Source organism: Rhinolophus sinicus, linkage group LG05 (assembly GCF_036562045.2).
Source record: "Rhinolophus sinicus isolate RSC01 linkage group LG05, ASM3656204v1, whole genome shotgun sequence".
Taxonomy (NCBI): domain Eukaryota; kingdom Metazoa; phylum Chordata; class Mammalia; order Chiroptera; family Rhinolophidae; genus Rhinolophus; species Rhinolophus sinicus.
In genome coordinates, this window is record NC_133755.1 from 86,357,278 (window position 1) to 86,377,002 (window position 19,725).

Consider the following 19,725-nt stretch of genomic DNA (forward strand, 5'->3'; position numbering starts at 1 on the left):
TTATCCCAGCACCTCCAAAGGCCGTAATTTATAAAGAGCATCCTGGCCCACTTTGCCTCGCCAGGGTCCCATTGTAGCTCCAGTGCATTATCTAGGCCCTGTCAGGTTCAGCTCAACATTGTTTGAATTGGAAAAGATTAATTTTTTAACTTTGAAACAGAGATAATACTAAATTAACAGCATGGCATCTCTAAGGAAACAGCAACTGGGGAGTATATTCACAAATCAGAAAAGCAGCTCATGAATACAAATTGCCTGGAAAGCATTTAATACCACAGGAGCTCTGCAAGATATAGTGAAAATTGACAGAGACATCAAATTCCCAACAAGGAAGGTTAGTGTAGCAGGACACGCTGTTACTCAGTGACACCAGAATTTTCTGTTGTGTTCTGCTGCTGGACCCTAAAAAAGAGATGGTTAATGATCAGAAGAAGATTAACACCAGTAGTCATGGCTTCGTTAATGTCTACATTTGCCTAGGATGTTTGAAAGAGAGTGTGACTTAACAGGACTGCTATAAATAATGGAGGGCTGTCAGAGGGGTTCAGTATCAGGAAGTCAATAACTCACAGTGACCTTCTAGCTCATAACAGCGCAATTGGTATTAATATGAAAGCAAGATGTCCAAAAATGCAAAGGAACGTTTATACAACAAAGAAAATTCATTTTTGGAGCTCTTAAGCATTTTCAAAACCACCTTTTTAATTAAATGGAAAAAAAAAGAAAGAAAGTGTACTTTGATTTCTTCGTAAGTAAGAAATAAAACAAGACTGAAATTCAAGTTAATACTATGAGGAAAGTAATACTTACTGTTGGAGGATCCACCAACATTGAAATAAGATTCAGGTTTTCAGTGAAAGGAATCTTCCGTGCCCTCAACTCTATCTCCCACTGATCTTTAAGCAACAGGTTCCTAAATATCTGATTGAAAGGCCCAAGGTAGGAAAGGAATCCGGTGCACAACAGAATATCACCTACGAGTCTGTTAAGAAAAAACAGAAACTGAGTCACCTGACACAGTTTAAGCTCTCCCATTGAGGAGTGTGAAAGGCCACAGTGCAGTTTTGTTGTTACGAGGTGAAATTCTTCTTTACTTAATGCATAACACTTGGTGGCCAGACATAAAGAGACCATGCACAAAGGAGCCCCCAAGACCGACAAAGGATGGAAGTGACCACATTTGGGGACCATCAGGGAACAGGAGAGAAGGTCCTGCCTGCAGCCTGTAGGTCCAGAGCCTCGACACACAGAGGAGACACACAGAGGAGGCAATTGTGCGGCACCCACCGCATGCCTGGCCCTGCTCGGAGTCAGTCTTGGTTAAACTGTTTTTCCCTTCTCATTCCCCTCTTAAAGTTTTCTGAGGACACCCATAGGGAAGAGCTGACAATTGGAGCAAAAGCATCTAGGTTGTTCTGGCAAAACCAAACCATAGGAGGAGCACTCTCGTACTGAAAATCCACATCGCTGAACCAAAATTGAGATTAAAAATGTCTCACAAAATTTTCTTCCCTCTCTGTTTTAAGTGCCTAACTTAAGCTGGAAGCACTTTCTTAGGTGACAAGATTCAGAGATGGATATATAGAAGTGAAGGGGAAAAGCACTTCACAGGGAGATGGATTTTATGTTCTCTAATGTCACACGCAGGTGGTATTTGGGGTGGTGACTAAGCAGGAGAACAATTATAACAAAGACCAACATTTATACCTATTAATCTGAGCTTTGAACTCTTTACTTTGCTGAGTCCATCGGATTTTTTCTCCACTCAGTCCATCGATGAGAGCGGAAGCAGCCTGCATCTTTTTCCGGCACATATCAGCATCATTAAGCAAATCCTACGTTCATAAGGGAAGAATGTTTCAAATAACTTATTTAAAAATATTGTAATCAACCTGAAGCTGAAGCTGAACAATAATGAATGTCAACTACAATTAGTTACAAGAAGCGGAGTACAGCATTAGGAATAGAGACAGTGGAAATGTAACGGCTGTGTGCAATGTCAGAGGGATAGTGGATGGGGGGAGGGGGTTGTCACTGTGTGAGGGATATAAATGATAAATGTCTAACTAATACATTGTTTTGCGCACCTGAAACTAACAAAAAAATTGCTTAATCAAACATCCATTATATTCACATGCAAACATACACGGAGGAATTTCTTAATGTGCAAAATAAATATAATCTAAAAATACAGTGTGAGTGAAACTTTACATATTAAATTTTGGTAATTCATTCAGAATATTTTACCTTATAAAATTTCAAGAAAAGCAATTATGTAAGAGAGAATCCAAATCATATAAATTAAAACAGTATTTCTATTAAATATTTTCAAAACAGTGTCAAGTCAATAAAATATACCATTGTAAGTCTTGGGTTTAATAATAATTCTGAGTTCCTTGCAGTTTACAAAGTATTTTCCCCCAGAACACTTCTATACAACAGGAGTGTGCTGCAGCCAGCTCTTATCAGCTCTCAAGAGCCAATTGCTAAATTTTCAGGAAATACGTGAGCTGGTGTTCAACACAGCCATTATTAACAATTAAGTTATATAAACTTACAATTAAATAAATTATATTAAAAGAAAAGGTAACAAATAACCCAAACTCATCACTTCCTAATTATTTACTATGTTTTAGTATTATCTATTTAAGTCCATTGTGTCCGCATGGTGGAAATAATGTATAATGGTGTGCTGCTGCATATTTTTCCAAATCTGTGTTCAGTGTCATCACATTGATGGCTTAAAATGGGCAGTGATGGGAATACCTAGACCATGGGAATCAACAAACCCGGTGAATCAGGGCTTTCTTCTCCCCCTGGCCCCTGCTCCCCACAAGCTGACTATGGAACATTTATCAAACCACCACTGATTACAACCAATCCCATGAGGTTGTATTAGGATCCCCATTTGACAGATAATTCTAGCTCAATTGCCCTCAAATGCACAATTAATAAACGCATGAGCTGGATCTAAAACCCAATGTTCTAACTCCAAAGTTAGTACTCTTTGGTATAACATCACAGCTTGCTCATATAGAAAATGATTCTTTAAAAAACACAAAAAAGAATTTGAAGTGTCAAAGATCCAAAATAAGTAGACATAGTTAGTAAGGGCATTCAGGTAAATATTTTTTTCATCATAAACATTTGACTAATTTCTAAATACAACACATACTGTATAAAATTTCAGTATGTCATTTCAGTAATTTTGTGTTTTTAATCTCACCATTTTCTCATTCATTGCTGCGTCAAATTTTGCTTGTACTTTATCCAACTCGGCTTGTTTCTCATCAAGCAGTGCCTGTGCCTTCCCCAATTCAGCATTAGCAACTGCTAAGCGGCCTTCTTGCTTGGCCAGGTTAGCCTTGAAGGGAAGAAAAGGTGATTAGTGGAGAGCTGTATTAGCGCTGCGAAACATTTGCTTTTAATTGATAAATACATAATTTGATTTTAATCGATAAATGTATCAAATTTAAATTAGATTTTAATTGATAAATACATAAATGAGATAATTTTTGCCCTAGATGGTATTCTGAGGTTATCTGTTGCAGTGTTTACAGCTGGGAAAACCAAAGGTCTTGGAGATATTTCATTAAAGTTCTTTTATTTATTAATGTTCAATATAGAAAACATGGAAAACACAGCAACATATAGGAAGGAGAACAAAAATTACCCATGATACTTCCCAGAGATAGTCTCTGAGTATTGTGTTAAGAAGTTGATGACTGGCATTTTGATATATTTCCCTACCTAATGTAGTCTATAATCAGTTCCCCATGTCCTTAAACACCTTTTCACAAACATTAGTTATATGGCTGCATAATATCCCACAATTTGGATGTATTATCATTTACTTAATCTTTTCTATACCTTCAGACAGTTCCTTTTCCCTCCCATTTTAAATCATTACAAATAACGCTGTGACAAATACTTTTGAGTATGTAAACACTTTGGATGGTTTCTTTGGCAAAGATTCTTTGAAGTGACATTACTATAACAGTTTTTCATCCTTTTTCTAAGTCCTACAACATGGTAATTATCTGTTTCTTGTAAATTTAAAGTAATTAATCAGCAAAGTAAGATAGCCCCAGAGCCTTCTGGTGTAGATTTTGGATAACTTTCTCATTCTCTTTCTCAATATTTCATTTATTTGAATTTAGCCTTTTTTTCCCAGGAAATTCTAATGTATTTATATATATATCTGTAAAATTTGCTTTTCAATTATTTAAATCTATGTATCTGTGATTATATGGATTTATCTTTCCATTCTCATTTGTTCTTCTGTATTTTCTTCTTGGTTAGACTTTTCAAGAACATATCTATTATATTTTGTTTTTGCAAGGCATCAGTTCTTAGATTTACTCATAAATTCTGCTACTTTTCTCTAATTTTTAATGTTACTTTTATTAGCTCTATTTTGCTTTCTTCAAATTTTGTGTTTATGTATAAGTGAGTATGTAATGGAGTGTTTAGTTTCTGTGATTCATTTAAGGGCTAAGAACGTACCATTTTGGCCACATCATAACTAGCTTTGGCAATCAGTTTTTTGTCATCACTTTCTAAATAGAAGTGACTAGCTTTTCTAAATGTAAACTTTAAATTTTATTGCTTATTATCAGAGAATGAGGCCTCAGCAATTTTTGCTTTTGGAAATTGGAGCAAGGTCTTCTTTTTAATATTCAATATGATCAATTTTTCTAAATGTTTCTTGGATACTAGGAGTAATTTCATATTCTTTGTTTATATTGAAGCAAGTCAATGGAACTATTGAACCTTACAAATAATATAGTATAAAATCTCTATATAATTATTAATTTATGTCTACTCAAGACTGGCTACATAATTTGCAGGGCCCAGTGTAAAATGGAAATGTGGGGTCTCCTGTTAAAAAATTATTAAGAACTTCAAGAGGGTGACAGCAGAGCATTAAGCCAAGCGTGGGCCTTCTAAACATAGGACGCTCTGTGCACACCGATAAACGTAGCCCTATGCCTAGCAGATCTGTGGTAGATTGATAGTATGTGCCACTAGCTCAAATTACAATAGTATTTTTATTAATCCCCACTTAAAATATTAATAGGTTTTGCTTTATGTAACTTGATACTATTTTATTTATTGCATAAACATTATTAGAATTAAGTCTCGTCGTGGATCAAAATTTTTATCAATAAAAAAGAATGGCTCTTACAAGTGCTTTTTTTCTTGAAGTCTACATTTATAGTAATATTTCTCTCTTGGTATCTTTTTGTTTGGGTATATTTGCTATATTTTCTCATCATTTCCCTCTGTTAAAACTTTTTTCTTAAATTTATTTTCTATTTGTCTCAAAGCACAGAGTTTAAAGAAGCAATTGCTTATTGTGAAAACCAGTAACCCCCTGCCCACCTACTCACCATTTTCCATTCCACAGAGCAGCTACTTTCAACAATTTTAGCTTTATGGGGCTGGGGGTGAGCAGTGGGGGTAGTGTTTGTCTAGGTGGTATATTTTATGACTCCTTTGCACTCCTGAGAATGGCCTTCTGTTCCCTCAGACATGATGGATGGTCTGGGCCAGTATATATGAGCGTGTGTGTGTGTGTGTGTGTGTGTGTGTGTGTGTCCTTCGATACTTAAATTGCTTGCTTGAGAATGTCTTTTCTGTTCCCTCATACGTGAAGGGCAGCTTGACCAGTTTTTGAATTTTTGCATCCCAGCAATTTCCTCCTCAATACTCTGCACGCGTTTTTTCATTATCTCTTAGTATTAATACTTAGGGTTTTGGGATAGCAGTGACATCCTGATTTCTCCTCTTCTCTAAGCAACTTTTAAAATTTTGTTTGTTTCTTAGATGCATATAAGTTTCTCTTTCTGTCTTTGAAATTGAAAACATTCCAGGTGTTGTTCCTAATTTTTATAAATTCTGTTTGGAATACAGCAGTCAAATCCAGTTTCCAAACCTCATCTCCAAATTTTAAAGAAATGGCAAGTTTTCTTTCATGACAGCTTGATTATTATTCCTGATAAATTCAGTCCCTATGTTAACAAGTTGGTTTTGGTTTCTTGTCTGCGATGCCAGGAAACACGTAACAGATGTAAAAAGAATGAGAAACTCTGAGAGTACATACAGAAAAAAAGAAAAGCTGGTAACAGGGACATCTACCTTTGTTAGTCAAAATTATGCTTTGCCTTTTAATGACTAATTTTATTAAACACTTATTTATTGGGAGAAGGAGGGAAACTTTTACCTTCAGAGGCAATACTTCTCTATTGATACCATAAAACGTTGCCATAGCAAGTGTCCAAGACAGCAGACCAGCCACATTCCCACAGACTTTTTTGGCACTTTCAAAAGAGTAATCATCCATATTAAAATACGGCTGCAGGAACTCAACTGTCTCTTCATTTATTGTGTCCTTGGGGAACTGCTGAAGGCTCCACAGGAAGCCTGTCGCACTCATCAGCTGAAAAACAGTATTACAACATGTAAGTTCTGGAAGAAAAGAAATACTTTTTTTCTGAGTTAGTATGTACTTCTAAATTGAATTTTTTTCAAAGAAATAATAAGTGATTTGCTCTAAACATACAAACCAAGACTATGGCATTAGTAAACCAAATCTGTAAATTGTAAACTGTTTTCCCATTTCCATGGTGAAAGAGTAACAATAAAAGCTACATAAGCTTCCTGCCATGTGAGTGCACCTAAATGCCACTGACGACACAGATCTCCTTTTGGAGACTAGGTTGGGTTGACATCAAGACTGATTCTGAACAGATTTTATAAAAAAAAAGCATTCAGTTGTAAAATTTTTCCGTAGTTACATTTTGGGGAGATGCCGATTAAGATAAACTATTCAATACACAATGAATGAGTTTTGTCTGCCAGCTTGTCTGGTCTATATTAAGTACCCTAGGATGAGGGCACCTGAGGCCCCTCATAAGGCTTATAAAGATGGATTTTACTTACTTTTAATGACTCTGCCCATGATGGCTTGCAGCAAGGCTTTTCTGGATCCATAGTAACAGGGTCAATTTTCTTTTGAAATAGCAACAGAACGCAGTCCATGATTCTCATAATAAGATGCGGGGGCTTTGCAAGTTTCCTGACTGTGGCAATATCATTTGGCTTGATAGTCTGTATTTGGGTTTAGAAATCAATATTGTTTTATTGAGTAGTATTCATAGTCATATGAAAATCTAATACTTGTATCTTTTTCATTAGTTTCAAGTGTACAAAACAACCTAGTGATTAGATATTTATATACCTCACAAAGTGATAACTCCAATAAGTCTGTTACACTTCTCACACTGCACATAGTTATTACAATGTTATTGACTATCTTCCCTATGCTATACTTTATACACCACGTCTATTTTTCAAAATTATAGTTGACATTCAATATTGTTTTATATTAGTTTCAGGTGTACAACATAGTAGTTAGACATTTATATAATTTTTCTAACTTATGAAGTGATCCCCCCTATAAGTTTAGTATCCATCTGACATTATACATAGTTTTTACAATATTACTGACTATAGTCCCCACACTGTACTTTATATCCCCGTGACTATTTTTTAAAATTATAGTTGACACTCAGTGTTATTTTATATTAGTTTCAGATATACAGCACAGTGGTTAGACATTTACAAAATTTATAAAGTGATCCCCCAATAAGTCTAGTAACCATCTTAAACTTAACCAAAACACAAACCTAATCCTAACCCTAATGCTTTTTCTGCATCTTGACATGATCACATGATTTTTATCTTTCATTTTGTTTATGTGATGTATCACATTAATTGATTTGCGGATATTGAACCAACTTGAATACCAGTAATAAACCCCACTTGATCGTGGTGGATGGTCATTTTAATGTATTGCTGAATTCGGTTTGCTAATATTTTGTTGAGAATTTTTGCACCCATGTTCATCAGGGATATGGGCCTATAGTTTTCTTTTTTTGGTAATGTCTTTGTCTAGTTGTAGAATCAGGGTAATGGTGGCCTCATAAAACGAGCTTGGGAGCATTCCCTCCTCTTGAATTTTTTGGAATAGTTAGAGAAAAATAGGTGTTAAGTCTTCTTTGAATGTTTGGCAATATTCACCTGTGAATCCATCTGGTCCAGGACTTTTGTTTGTTGAGAGCTTGTCGATTACTGATTCAATTTCATTAGTAATAATCAGTCGGTTCAGATTTTCTGTTTCTTCTTGATTCAGCCTTGGAAGATTGTATACTTCTAGGAGTTTATCCATTTCTTCCAGATTGTGCAATTTGTTGGAGTATAATTGCTCAGAGTATTTTCTTTACATTTTTTGTATTTCTGTTGTGTCAGTTGTCACTTCTCCTCTTTTATTTCTGATTTTATTTATTTAGGTCTTCTCTCTTTTTTTCTTGATGAGTCTAGTTAAAGACTTATCAATTTTGTTTGTATTTTCAAAGAACCAGATCTTGGTTTCATTGACCTTTTATTTATTTTTTTAGTCTCTATTTCGTTTAATCTTTGCTCTGATCTTTATTTTTCTTTCCTTGTATTCACTTTGGGCCTTGTTTGCTGTTCTTTTTCCAGTTCTCTTAGGTGTAAAATTAGATTGTTTATTTGAGATTTTTCTTGTTTCTTGAGGTAGGCCTGCATTGCGATGAATTTCCCTCTTAGGACAGTTTTCGCTGTGTCTCACACATTTTGGGTCATTGTGTTTTAATTTTCATTTGTCTCAAGGTATCTTTTAATTTGTCCTTGATCTCATTGTTAACCCATTCATTGTTTAGTAGCATGTAATTTAGTCTCCATATGTTTTTATGTTTTTCAGATTTTTTTACTTGTAATTGATCTCTAGTTTCCTATCATAGTGGTCAGAAAAGATACAGGTCTAGTGTGTCATTTAAGACTGCTGTTTCCAGGATCCAGATCAAAATGGCGGCTTGAGGTGAGCCTCCATAAAGCTCCCCTGGAATTTACAACTAACGGAACAACAAAAACTCCACAAAGGACTCCCTGCACAGCAGACCGGCAACACGAAGAGGTCCACTACTGAATTCACCTAAAGGCGAGCGAATCGCTCGAGTGGGGGAGGAGGGAAGGAAGAAGTGTGGAGACTGAGCCGCGCGGGCGCAGGATGCAGACAGCTCAGTGCTCCGAGCTCGCTGCTTCCCGGAACTACCGCAGCTGCGGGAGAGGGAAGAACTCGGACTGCTAGGGCTCCGCTTATGGCCCACAGGGCTGAGGGGGCAGCATATAACACGGCTGAACCCAATGCTCACGGCAGAGACCCCGGAGAAAAGACTGAGGGAAGAAGGCTGAAAACGGTGCTTTAAGCCCGCACTGCCGAGCAGAGAACGGAAGCCTTAGGCACTGAGACTAGCCGCCCCCTCCCTCCCTTCCCAGAGCTCGCCCTGCCCCCACCTGCCCGGTGCTAGAAATGGAACAGTAGTGGTGTCAGATCAAAAGAACAGAATATTTGCTGTTCTGAGAACTGTGGACGGCAGACACAGATTCGCAGCCCAATTAGTTCCGGCAAAGGGGAGGGAGCTGTGGAAGCAGGACCGGCTGTGGTGGTGGTCACCGCCATTGCTCTGGGCCACCTCTCACAACTCATCCTGCCCCTTGCCCCACCTATCTGGGCGGATCCCTGCAGGAGTAAACAAAACTGCTAAAACATTCGGGCTCTGAATCTGGAGCTGGAAGAGCTTTGTAACATCAAAAGCTCTCCGCATACCCACCGGGACACTGCACGCTGTGACCTAGATGAACTATTAACAGAGGAGAAGCCCGTCTCCCAGGGAATCCCCCTATTGTGTGAGAAGCTGGAATAGTGCAGAGAAAACATAGCACTACCATGTGGGAGAAGAAAAATAAGCTGCAGTTAGAGAAAAAATAAAACATTCTACCAACAAGTACTGGAAAACAAAAGAAAGACCTCTGCCTATCAACCTGTTGCAGAAGCAACTCCTGTAGATGTCTAGGAAGAGAAATAATAAATCAGTAATTGCCATGAATAACCAAGGCAACAAGACAGCTCAGAAAGAAAGTGAAAAGTCTCCAGAAAAGGAACTTAAAGATATGGAAATATGTGACTTAAATGACAGAGAATTCAAAATTGCAGTTCTTAAAAAACTCAATGAGAAAACAGAAAGGCAGTTTAATGAACTCAGAAACACAATCAAAGAACATCATGAGCATTTTACGAAAGAGACTGAAATTTTAAAAAAGAACCAAATAGAATTTCTGGAGATTAAGAACTCAATAGAAGAAATTAAGAATGAAATAACCAGCTTAGGTAGTAGAGTTGACCAGATGGAGGAAAGAATCAGTGACATCGAAGATAGAAACCTGGAAATTACACAGATGGAAGAAGAAAGAGACTTGAGACTTAAAAGAAATGAAAGAACTCTACAAGAACTTTCTGACTCCATCAGAAAGAGCAATATAAGAATAATGGGCATACCAGAAGGAGAAGAAAGAGAGAAGGGAACAGAGAATATATTCAAACAAATTGTCGATGAGAACTTCCCAAACTTGTGGACAGAACTGGACCCTCGAATCCAAGAAGCAAATAGAACACCTAATTACCTCAATCCCAACAGGCCTTCTCCAAGGCACATTGTATTGAAGCTGTCTAAAATCAACGACAAAGAAAGAATCCTCAAGGCAGCCAGGGAAAAGAAGACGGTAACCTACAAAGGAAAGCCCATTAGATTATCATCAGATTTTTCAGCAGAAACTCTACAAGCCAGGAGGGAGTGGAACCAAATATTCAAACTATTGAAAGAGAGAAATTATGAGCCAAGAATAATATATCCAGCAAAGATATCCTTTACATATGAAGGAAGAATAAAGACCTTTCCAGACATACAGAAGCTGAGGGAATTTTCTAATACACGACCTGCACTACAAGAAATACTAAAGGAGGCTATTCGACCACCATCAACAGGGACAATTTGTGGCAACCAAAACATAAAAAGGCGCAGAGTAAAGGCCTGAACCGGAATATGGGAATGGAGAAAGTAAGCGTGCTGAAGAAAATGGAATACTCTAAATATCAAACTTTATTTTACATAAACTTAAGAGTAACCACTCAAAAAAAAAAATCCAGAACTGAAATATATACTGTGATAAAAGAAAAAACAGAGGGAAACATCATAGAATACCACCACACAGAAATAATAGACAATAATAAAAAGGCAAAGAAACAATGGAGACACAGCCTTACCAGAAAACTAAAGATAGAATGACAAGAAATCCTCACATATCAATAATCACCCTAAATGTAAATTGACTGAACTCACCAATAAAAAGGCACAGAGTAGCAGATTGGATCAAAAATGTAAACCCAACCATATGCTGTCTCCAAAAGACACATCTCAGTTACAAGGACAAGCATAGACTCAAAGTGAAAGGGTGGAAATTGACACTCCAAGCAAATGGTACCCAGAGAAAATCAGGTGTAGCCACAATGATATCATATGAAACAGACTTCAGTGTGAAAAAGATAACAAGAGACAAAGATGGACATTTCATAATGGTAAAGGGGACTATACAACAAGAAGACATAACAGTCATCAATATTTATGCCACCAATCAGGGAGCACCGAAGTATACCAAGCAACTACTAACAGAACTAAAGGGAGAAATTGACCAAAACACAATTATACTAGGGGACTTAAATACATCACTGACAGCTATGGATAGATCATCCAAACAGAAAATAAAGTAAGAAATAGCAGCCCTAAATGACACATTAGATGAAATGGACATAATTGACATTTATAGAGCACTTCATCCTAAAACATCAGACTATACATTTTTTTCTAGTGTACATGGAACATTCTCAAGGATAGACCATATATTGGGACATAAAATCAGCCTCAGCAAATTTAAGAAGATTGAAATCATACCAAGCATATTCTCTGATCACAAGGCTTTGAAATTGGATATCAACTGCAAAAAGAAAGCAGGAAAAAACACAAATACATGGAGATTAAACAACATACTTTTAAAGAACGACTGGGTCAAAGAAGAAATTAGAGGAGAGATCAAAAGATACATAGAAACAAATGACAATGAAAATACATCCTACCAAAATTTTTGGGATGCAGCAAAAGCAGTTTTAAGAGGGAAATTTATCTCATTACAGGCCTATCTCAAGAAACAAGAAAAATCCCAAATAAATAACCTCATGTTACACCTTAAAGAACTGGAAAAAGAAGAACAAGTGAAACCCAAGGTCAGCAGAGGAAAGGAAATAACAAAAATCAGAGCAGAACTAAATGAAATAGAGAACAAAAAGACAACAGAAAAAATTAACGTGACCAAGAGCTGGTTCTTTCAAAAGATTAACAAAATTGACAAACCCTTGGCTAGACTCACTAAGATAAAAAGACAGAAGACACTGATTAACAATATCAGAAACAAAAAAGGGAAGTTATCACGGACACCACAGAAATACAAAGAATCATCCAAGAATACTATGAAGGACTATATGCCACCAAATTCAATAACCTAGAAGAAATGGACAAGTTCTTAGAAACATATAGCTTTCCAAGGCTGAACCATGAAGAACTGGAAAATCTAAACAAACCAATCACCAGTAACGAAATTGAATCAGTCATTCAAAACCTTCCCAAAAGCAAAAGTCCGGGACCAGATGGCTTCACTAGTGAATTCTACCAAACCTTCAAAGAGGATCTAATACCAATCCTGCTCAAACTCTTCCAAAAAATTGAAGAAGAGACAGTACTCCCTAACTCATTTTATGAGGCCAACATTACCCTGATACCAAAACCTGGTAAGGACAGCACAAAAAAGAAAACTACAGACCAATATCTCTGATGAATACAGATGCAAAAATCCTAAATAAAATTCTAGCAAATCGAATACAACAATGCATTAAAAAGATTATTCATCACGACCAAGTGGGGTTCATCCCCGGGGCACAAGGATGGTTCAACATACGCAAATCCATCAATGTGATACATCACATAAACAAAATAAAGGACAAAAATCATATGATTATATCAATTGATGCAGAAAAAGCATTTGACAAGATACAACATCCATTTATGATTAAAACACTTAATAAAATAGGTATAGAAGGAAAATACCTTAACATAATAAAGGCCATATATGACAAGCCCTCTGCTAATCTCATAATTAATGGAGAAAAACTGAAGCCCTTTGCTCTACGTTCAGGAACACGACAGGGATGTCCCCTATCACCTCTGCTTTTCAACATAGTGTTGGAAGTCCTTGCCAGAGCAATCAGGCAAGAGAAAGAAATAAAAGGCATCCAAATTGGGAATGAAGAAGTTAAATTATCACTCTTTGCAGATGACATGATGCTATATATAGAAAACCCTAAAGACTCCACCAAAAAGCTATTAGAAACAATCAACGAATACAGTAAAGTTGCTGGCTACAAAATCAACGTACAAAAGTCCATTGCTTTCCTATATACTAACAATGAAATCTCAGAAAAAGAAATACAAAAAACAATTCCTTTTGCAATTGCAGCAAAAAGAATAAAATACCTAGGAATAAACTTAACCAAGGATGTGAAAGACCTATATGCTGAAAACTATAAGACATTTTTGAAAGAAATTGAAGAAGACACAAAGAAATGGAAAGACATTCCATTGGATTGGAAGAATCAACATAGTTAAAATGGCCATATTACCCAAAGCAATATACAGATTCAATGCAATCCCCATCAAAATCCCAATGGCATATTTTAAAGAAATAGAACAAAAAATCATCAGATTTGTTTGGAACCACAAAAGACCCCGAATAGCCAAAGCAATCTTAAGAAAAAAGAACAACAATGGAGGTATCACACTTCCTGACTTTGGCTTGTACTACAGGGCTACAATAATCAAAACAGCATGGTATTGGCAGAAAAACAGACACATAGACCAATGGAATAGAATTGAGAACCCAGAAATAAAACCACATAAATATGGACAGATAATTTTTGACAAAGAAGCTAAAAACATACAATGGAGGAAAGACAGCCTCTTCAATAAATGGTGCTGGGAGAATTGGATAGCCACGTGCAAAAGAATGAAACTGGACTGCTATCTGTCACCATGTACCAAAGTTAATTCAAAATGGATCAAAGACTTAAGCATAAGACCTGACACAATAAACTGCATAGAAGAAAACATAGGTACTAAACTTAAGGACCTTGGGTTCAAAGAGCATTTTATGAATTTGACTTCAAAGGCAATGGAAGTAAAAGCTAAAATAAAGGAATGGGACTATATGAAACTTAAAAGCTTCTGCACAGCAAAAGAAACCATTGACAAAATAAAGAGGCCACCAACTGAATGGGAGAAGATTTTTGCAAACAGTGCCTCCGATAAGGGGCTAATATCCAGAATATACAAGGAACTCATGCAACTCAACAACAAAAAAACAAACAACCCAATTGAAAAATGGGCAGAGGACTTGAAGAGACATTTCTCCAAAGAGGACATACAAATGGCAAATAGACATATGAAAAAATGCTCAACATCACTAATCATCAGAGAAATGCAAATGAAAACCACAATGAGATATCACCTCACCTCAGTCAGAATGGCTATCATCAACAAGACAAATAGTAACAAGTGTGGGAGAGGCTGTGGAGAAAAAGGAACCCTCATACACTGTTGGTGGGAATGCAGACTGGTGCAGCCATTATGGAAGGCAGTGTGGAGGTTCCTCAGAAAATTACAAATAGAATTACCATATGACCCAGCAATCCCTTGCCTGTGTATCTTCCCAAAACATCTGAAAACATTTATACATAAAGACAAGTGTGCTCCAATAATCATTGCAGCTTTGTTTACGGTGGCCAAGACGTGGAAACAACCAAAATGTCCTTCAATAGATGAATGGATAAAGAAGTTGTGGTATATATACACAATCGAATACTATTAAGCGGTAAGAAAAGATGATATAGGAACATTTGTGACAACATGGATGGATCTTGAGAGTATGATGCTAAGTGAAATAAGTCAGACTGAAAAAGCAGAGAACCACATGATTTCACTGATATGTGGTATATAAACCAAAAACAGCAAAAGAACAAGACAAACAAATGAGAAACAAAAACTCATAGACACAGACAATAGTTTAGTGGTTACCAGAGGGTAAGGGGGGTGGGGGTGGGGGATGAGGGTAAGGGGGATCAAATATATGGTGATGGAAGGAGAACTGACTTTGGGTGGTAAACACACAATGGGATTTATAGATGATGTAATACAGAATTGTACACCTGAAATCTATGTAATTTCACTAACAATTGTCACCCCAATAAATTAAAAAAAAGAAAAAAGACTGCTGTTTCCTTACTGATTTTCTGTCTGGAAGATCTGTCCATTGGTGTCAATGAGGTGTTAAAGTTCCCTACTGTGATTGCATTACTTTTGATCTCTGCCATTATGTCAGTCAATATTTTATATGTTTAGGTGCTCCTATGTTGGGTGCATAGATGTTTACCAGGGTGATGTCTTCTTCTTGGATTGATCCATTTATCAATATGTAATGTCCTTCTTTGTTTCTTATTATAGTCTTTATTTTAACGTCTATTTTGTGTAATATAAGTATTGCTACCCCAGCTTTTTGTTGTTTCCATTTATGTGAAACATCTTCTTCTATTCATTTATTTTCAGTCTATGTGTACATTTCGATCTGAGGTGGATTTCTTATAGACAATATATGCCTGGGTCTTGTATTCTTATCCATTCAGCTACCCTAAGTCTTTTGATTGAAGCATTTAATTGACTTATATTTAAAGTGATCATTGATAGGTACACAGTTATTGCCATTTTATTATTCATATTTTTATCTTTTATTTGTTTGTTTCCCCCCTTCTCCTTAAAGAAGTGCCGTTAACATTTCTTGTAATACTGTCTTGGTGGTAATGAATTCCTTTAGACTTTTCTTCTCTGGGAAGCTCTCTATCTCTCCTTCCATTTTAAATGATAGCCTTGCTGGGTAGTCTTGGTTGTAAGCCCTTGGTTTTCATCACTTTGAATATTTGCTGAACCTCCCTTGTGGCCTGCAAAGTTTCTGTTAAGAAATCAACTAATGGTTTTATGGAAGCTCCCTTGTAAGTAACTAGTTGTCTTTCTCTTGCTGCTTTTAGAACTCTCGTCTTTAATCTTTGCCATTTTAACTATAATGTGTCTTGGTGTTGGCTTCTTTGGGTTTACCTTTTTGGGATTCTCTGCACTTCTTGGCCTTGTATATCTATTTCCCTCACAGCTTAGGGACAATTTTCAGTCATTATATCTTCAAATAGATTCTCAATCCTTCGCTCCCTCTCTTCTCCTTCTGGTACTACTATGATGTGAATGTTGTTACGCTTGATGTTGTCCCACAGGTCCTTTAAACTACCTTCATTTTTAAAAAATTCTTTTTTGTTATTGTTGTTCTAATTGGGTGTTTTCTGCTACCTCGTCTTCTAAATCACTGATTTGATCCTCTGCTTCATTTAATCTGCTACTGATTCCTTCTAGTGTGTTCTTCATTTCAGTTATTGTATTCTTTCTGACTGGTTCTTTATTACAGTTTATATGTCCTTCTTTATGCTTACTATCTCTTTGTTGAAGTTTTCACTAAGTCCCTTTAGTATTCTTATAACCAGATTTTTAAACTTTGTCTCTGATAGGTTGGTTATGTCCACTTAATTTAGTTCTTTTTGGGGGGTTTTCTCCTGTTCTTTTTTTTTTGGACATGTTTCTTTGTTTCCTCCTTCTGGCTGCCTCTCTGTGCTTGCTTCTACTCGTATGTATTAGATAGGTCTCCCCTGTCTCTCAGTCATTGCCAGATGTAGTAGGCCTTATGTAGTAGGTGTCCTGTGTGGTCCAGTGGTGCAGTCTCTCTGATCACCTGTATTCGAGGAGTGTCCCTTGTGTGTGTTGTGTATTCTCCTGTTGTAGTTGAGCCTTGATTGCTTTTAGAGGGTCAGTAGGTGGCACTGACTCCCATGCTGACTGCCTGTGAGGACTGGCTAGGCCCACAGCATATGCACTGCTGTGTTCAGGATGACTCCTCGGAGGGGATTTGCCCCAGTGGGTTCTCGTGCCTGTTGAGACCACCCTGTGGGTGTGCCACTCGTGGGGCTAACCAGGCAGTAGTCTGGTGTGGTCTGAGGCTGGCCTCTGGGAATATTGTTTCTGGTGACTCTTGAGAGGGTCTCCTGTAAAGGCAAGTTTCAATCTCGCCTGTGACCAGCCTGGGTCTACCTGCTCAGAGCTACAAAGCTATATGCACTTTGTTGCTACCTGTGTTGTACCTGGAGGCATGTGGGGGTGGCCTCACTGTGAACTGTGGCTGGCTGCTACGGGTATTGGGCTTGGGGCAGCTTAGCTAAAGGCCCAGGATGACCCTAGGCCTGCTGCCATTTGCTGGCTGCCCATAAGGCTCAGCTGCTAAAAGAGCCTCCTTAGGTGCACAGTCTCGGCTGTTCATTAAGTGTTAACAGTGCCCTCGGTGATGTTGCCTGAGTTGGATGAGGCGTGGTCCCAGGGAGTCATGGGGTGTGGCTGGTGGTCTTCACAAATTTAATGTAGATTCAGTCTTTGTGGCAGTGCTGAGCCTGTGGCCACTCTGCAAAACACCCTGAGAACACCGCAGCCAGTCACTGCTTGCCTCGGGCCTACAGATACCGAACAGCCACCTAACAAAGGCTGCAGCATAAGCTGGGGCTGACTGCTCACTGCTGAAAGTTTTCCAGGCGACTGTGGGGCGTCGGCTGCTAGAAGCCTCTCACAACTTGTGGCACAGTGCTGGCTGTCTAGGAGGTGAGCGTGCCCTGGGCCATGCCACATTAAATGGGCAGGACAAGGACTTAAGCAGTCAACAAGGTGGTGTGCACAGGGATTTTACCAGACCAACACAGTCTCAGGTTTGGCATTGTGGGGGTTGGTTCAACACAGGAATGATGGCACCCTCCCATAAGCTACACATAAAGTGGGCTCCACACAGAAACAATGGCGGCTGTCCCTCTAGCCCTCACCCCGAGGCCATAAAACTTAGTCTTTCCCTCTATGTCTGTGGCACCTCTTGAGTTGCCACCCCTTTGCCAGAGCCCAGGTTGAGTGCATGCAAGTAAGTGAGTCTGTGCATGGACCCATTAAGAGGACACCTGGGTTTCCAGCAGGCTTCCGTCTACTGGGACAGACATGGAATTCTCGCTGATTTTCACAGCCAGATGTTGTGGGGATTCCTCTTCTTGGCATGGGACCCATAAGCTGGGTAGCCTGGTGTGGGGATGGGACCCCTCACTCTTCATGGGGGCCTCCACTGCTGAGGTATGGGTTTGGAGTCAGCCAATTTTGTGTCTCTGCCCCTCCTACCAGTCTCAATGTGGTCTCTTCTTTATATCCTCAGTTATAAGGGTTCTGTTCAGCTAGTCTTCAGATGACTCCCAAGATTGATCGTTCTATAATTTAGTTGTAATTTTAATGTAATCCTGGGAGGAAGCATTCTATAATTTAGTTGTAATTTTAATGTAATCCTGGGAGGAAGCAGGCATAGTGTTTACCTATTCCATCATGTTGGGAAATCTAATACTTTTAAATAGTTGAAGTAGAAAAATTTTAAATGTATTTTCTCACCATATCCTGACATTATCTCCTCAAGGCTTTGCATTTCAAGATTTTTTTCCCCTAATCATTTTCATAGTTATTCTTGGATTTTCATCTGTTTGTTTTAATTCCTTTTTCCTCTGTTACCCTCAAATAATTACTTAGAATATCACAACCATTCATTGTCTGCCCCCCAGACCTTTGTTAGTAACAAGCCTCATTGACATGTATCATTTAGATAACTTCCATCTTCAAAGCACAGAGTCTATATTATGTGTGCAGAGGTCCCCCTTGAGGAGCAGGGAGTCCCAGCTCCATACCAGGCTCCCTAGCCAAGGGTTCTAGAGTTGGGAAGAGAAGTCCCCATAACTTCTGGTTGTGAAAGATCAGTGGAGATTTTGGCTAAGTGAGATAAAGGCAGCTGGAGTCCCAGGCGATCCTCTTAAAGGGCCCTCACATGGACTTACTCACTGACAGACTCACTCGCTCTGAGCTCCATCTCTGGGGCAGCAGCTCAAAAGGCGCCAGGGACATAAGAGAAGGAAATGAATTATTTGGCTTCAGGGAGGAGGGGCAGCTTTCTCCTGGACTGAGGAGGTAGCAGAAACCATTGTTTCTTCATTGAGTCCTCACCCCTCCCAGTGTGCAAATGCAGGCAGCCACAATATCTGAACATCCATCAACCTGGCTAACATTGTTCCTTCACCCCACCCTGATGATTCCCTGAGACTCCACCCTGCCCAACTTTTAGGCACACCCAAGCCACTTCCAGTGCAAATGACCTATCTTGGCTCATGCTGCAGACTTTCTTAAAATCTCTCAAAGGTTCACAAAACCCAAACAAGCAGCACCTATGTTTGGCATGTCCTGTAACTCTTGCTAAATAGTGCTAAGCCTCACACTAGCCACAGCTGGCCTCAGTTCATGGGTTGGCCTCTCAAGGCACCTCCAAGCCCAGCATGGGTGGAGGCCATCTGCAGATGCCTTTTGTGGCTCATGACAGGTGGGCCCAGGCAGGGCACAGGCTGCAGCTGAACCTTACCTCCAGTGAGGCCCCTTACAGGCACCAGAGCCTGCTAAAGTGAATCCTGCTCCACAGGGTCCCTACACAACAGCTCCTCCACTGTAGTCACAGCCAGTCCTCACAACCAATCAGCTAGAGGGTCAATCCCTC

At 38.6% G+C, this 19,725-nt stretch overlaps 1 protein-coding gene across 1 annotated transcript in view; it reads right to left on the reverse strand.

Annotated features, from left to right (window-relative positions):
- Positions 1 to 19,725, reverse strand: part of DNAH8 (dynein axonemal heavy chain 8) — a 358,656-nt gene that overhangs the window by 98,360 nt on the left and 240,571 nt on the right. The window contains exons 69-73 of the mRNA XM_074332879.1: positions 6,946 to 7,113; positions 6,227 to 6,442; positions 3,227 to 3,364; positions 1,708 to 1,835; positions 811 to 982 (exon numbers count right to left, since the gene is read on the reverse strand). Of these exons, the coding sequence (XP_074188980.1) occupies positions 811 to 982; positions 1,708 to 1,835; positions 3,227 to 3,364; positions 6,227 to 6,442; positions 6,946 to 7,113 (822 nt within the window). The remainder of the gene's footprint in view (positions 1 to 810; positions 983 to 1,707; positions 1,836 to 3,226; positions 3,365 to 6,226; positions 6,443 to 6,945; positions 7,114 to 19,725) is intronic.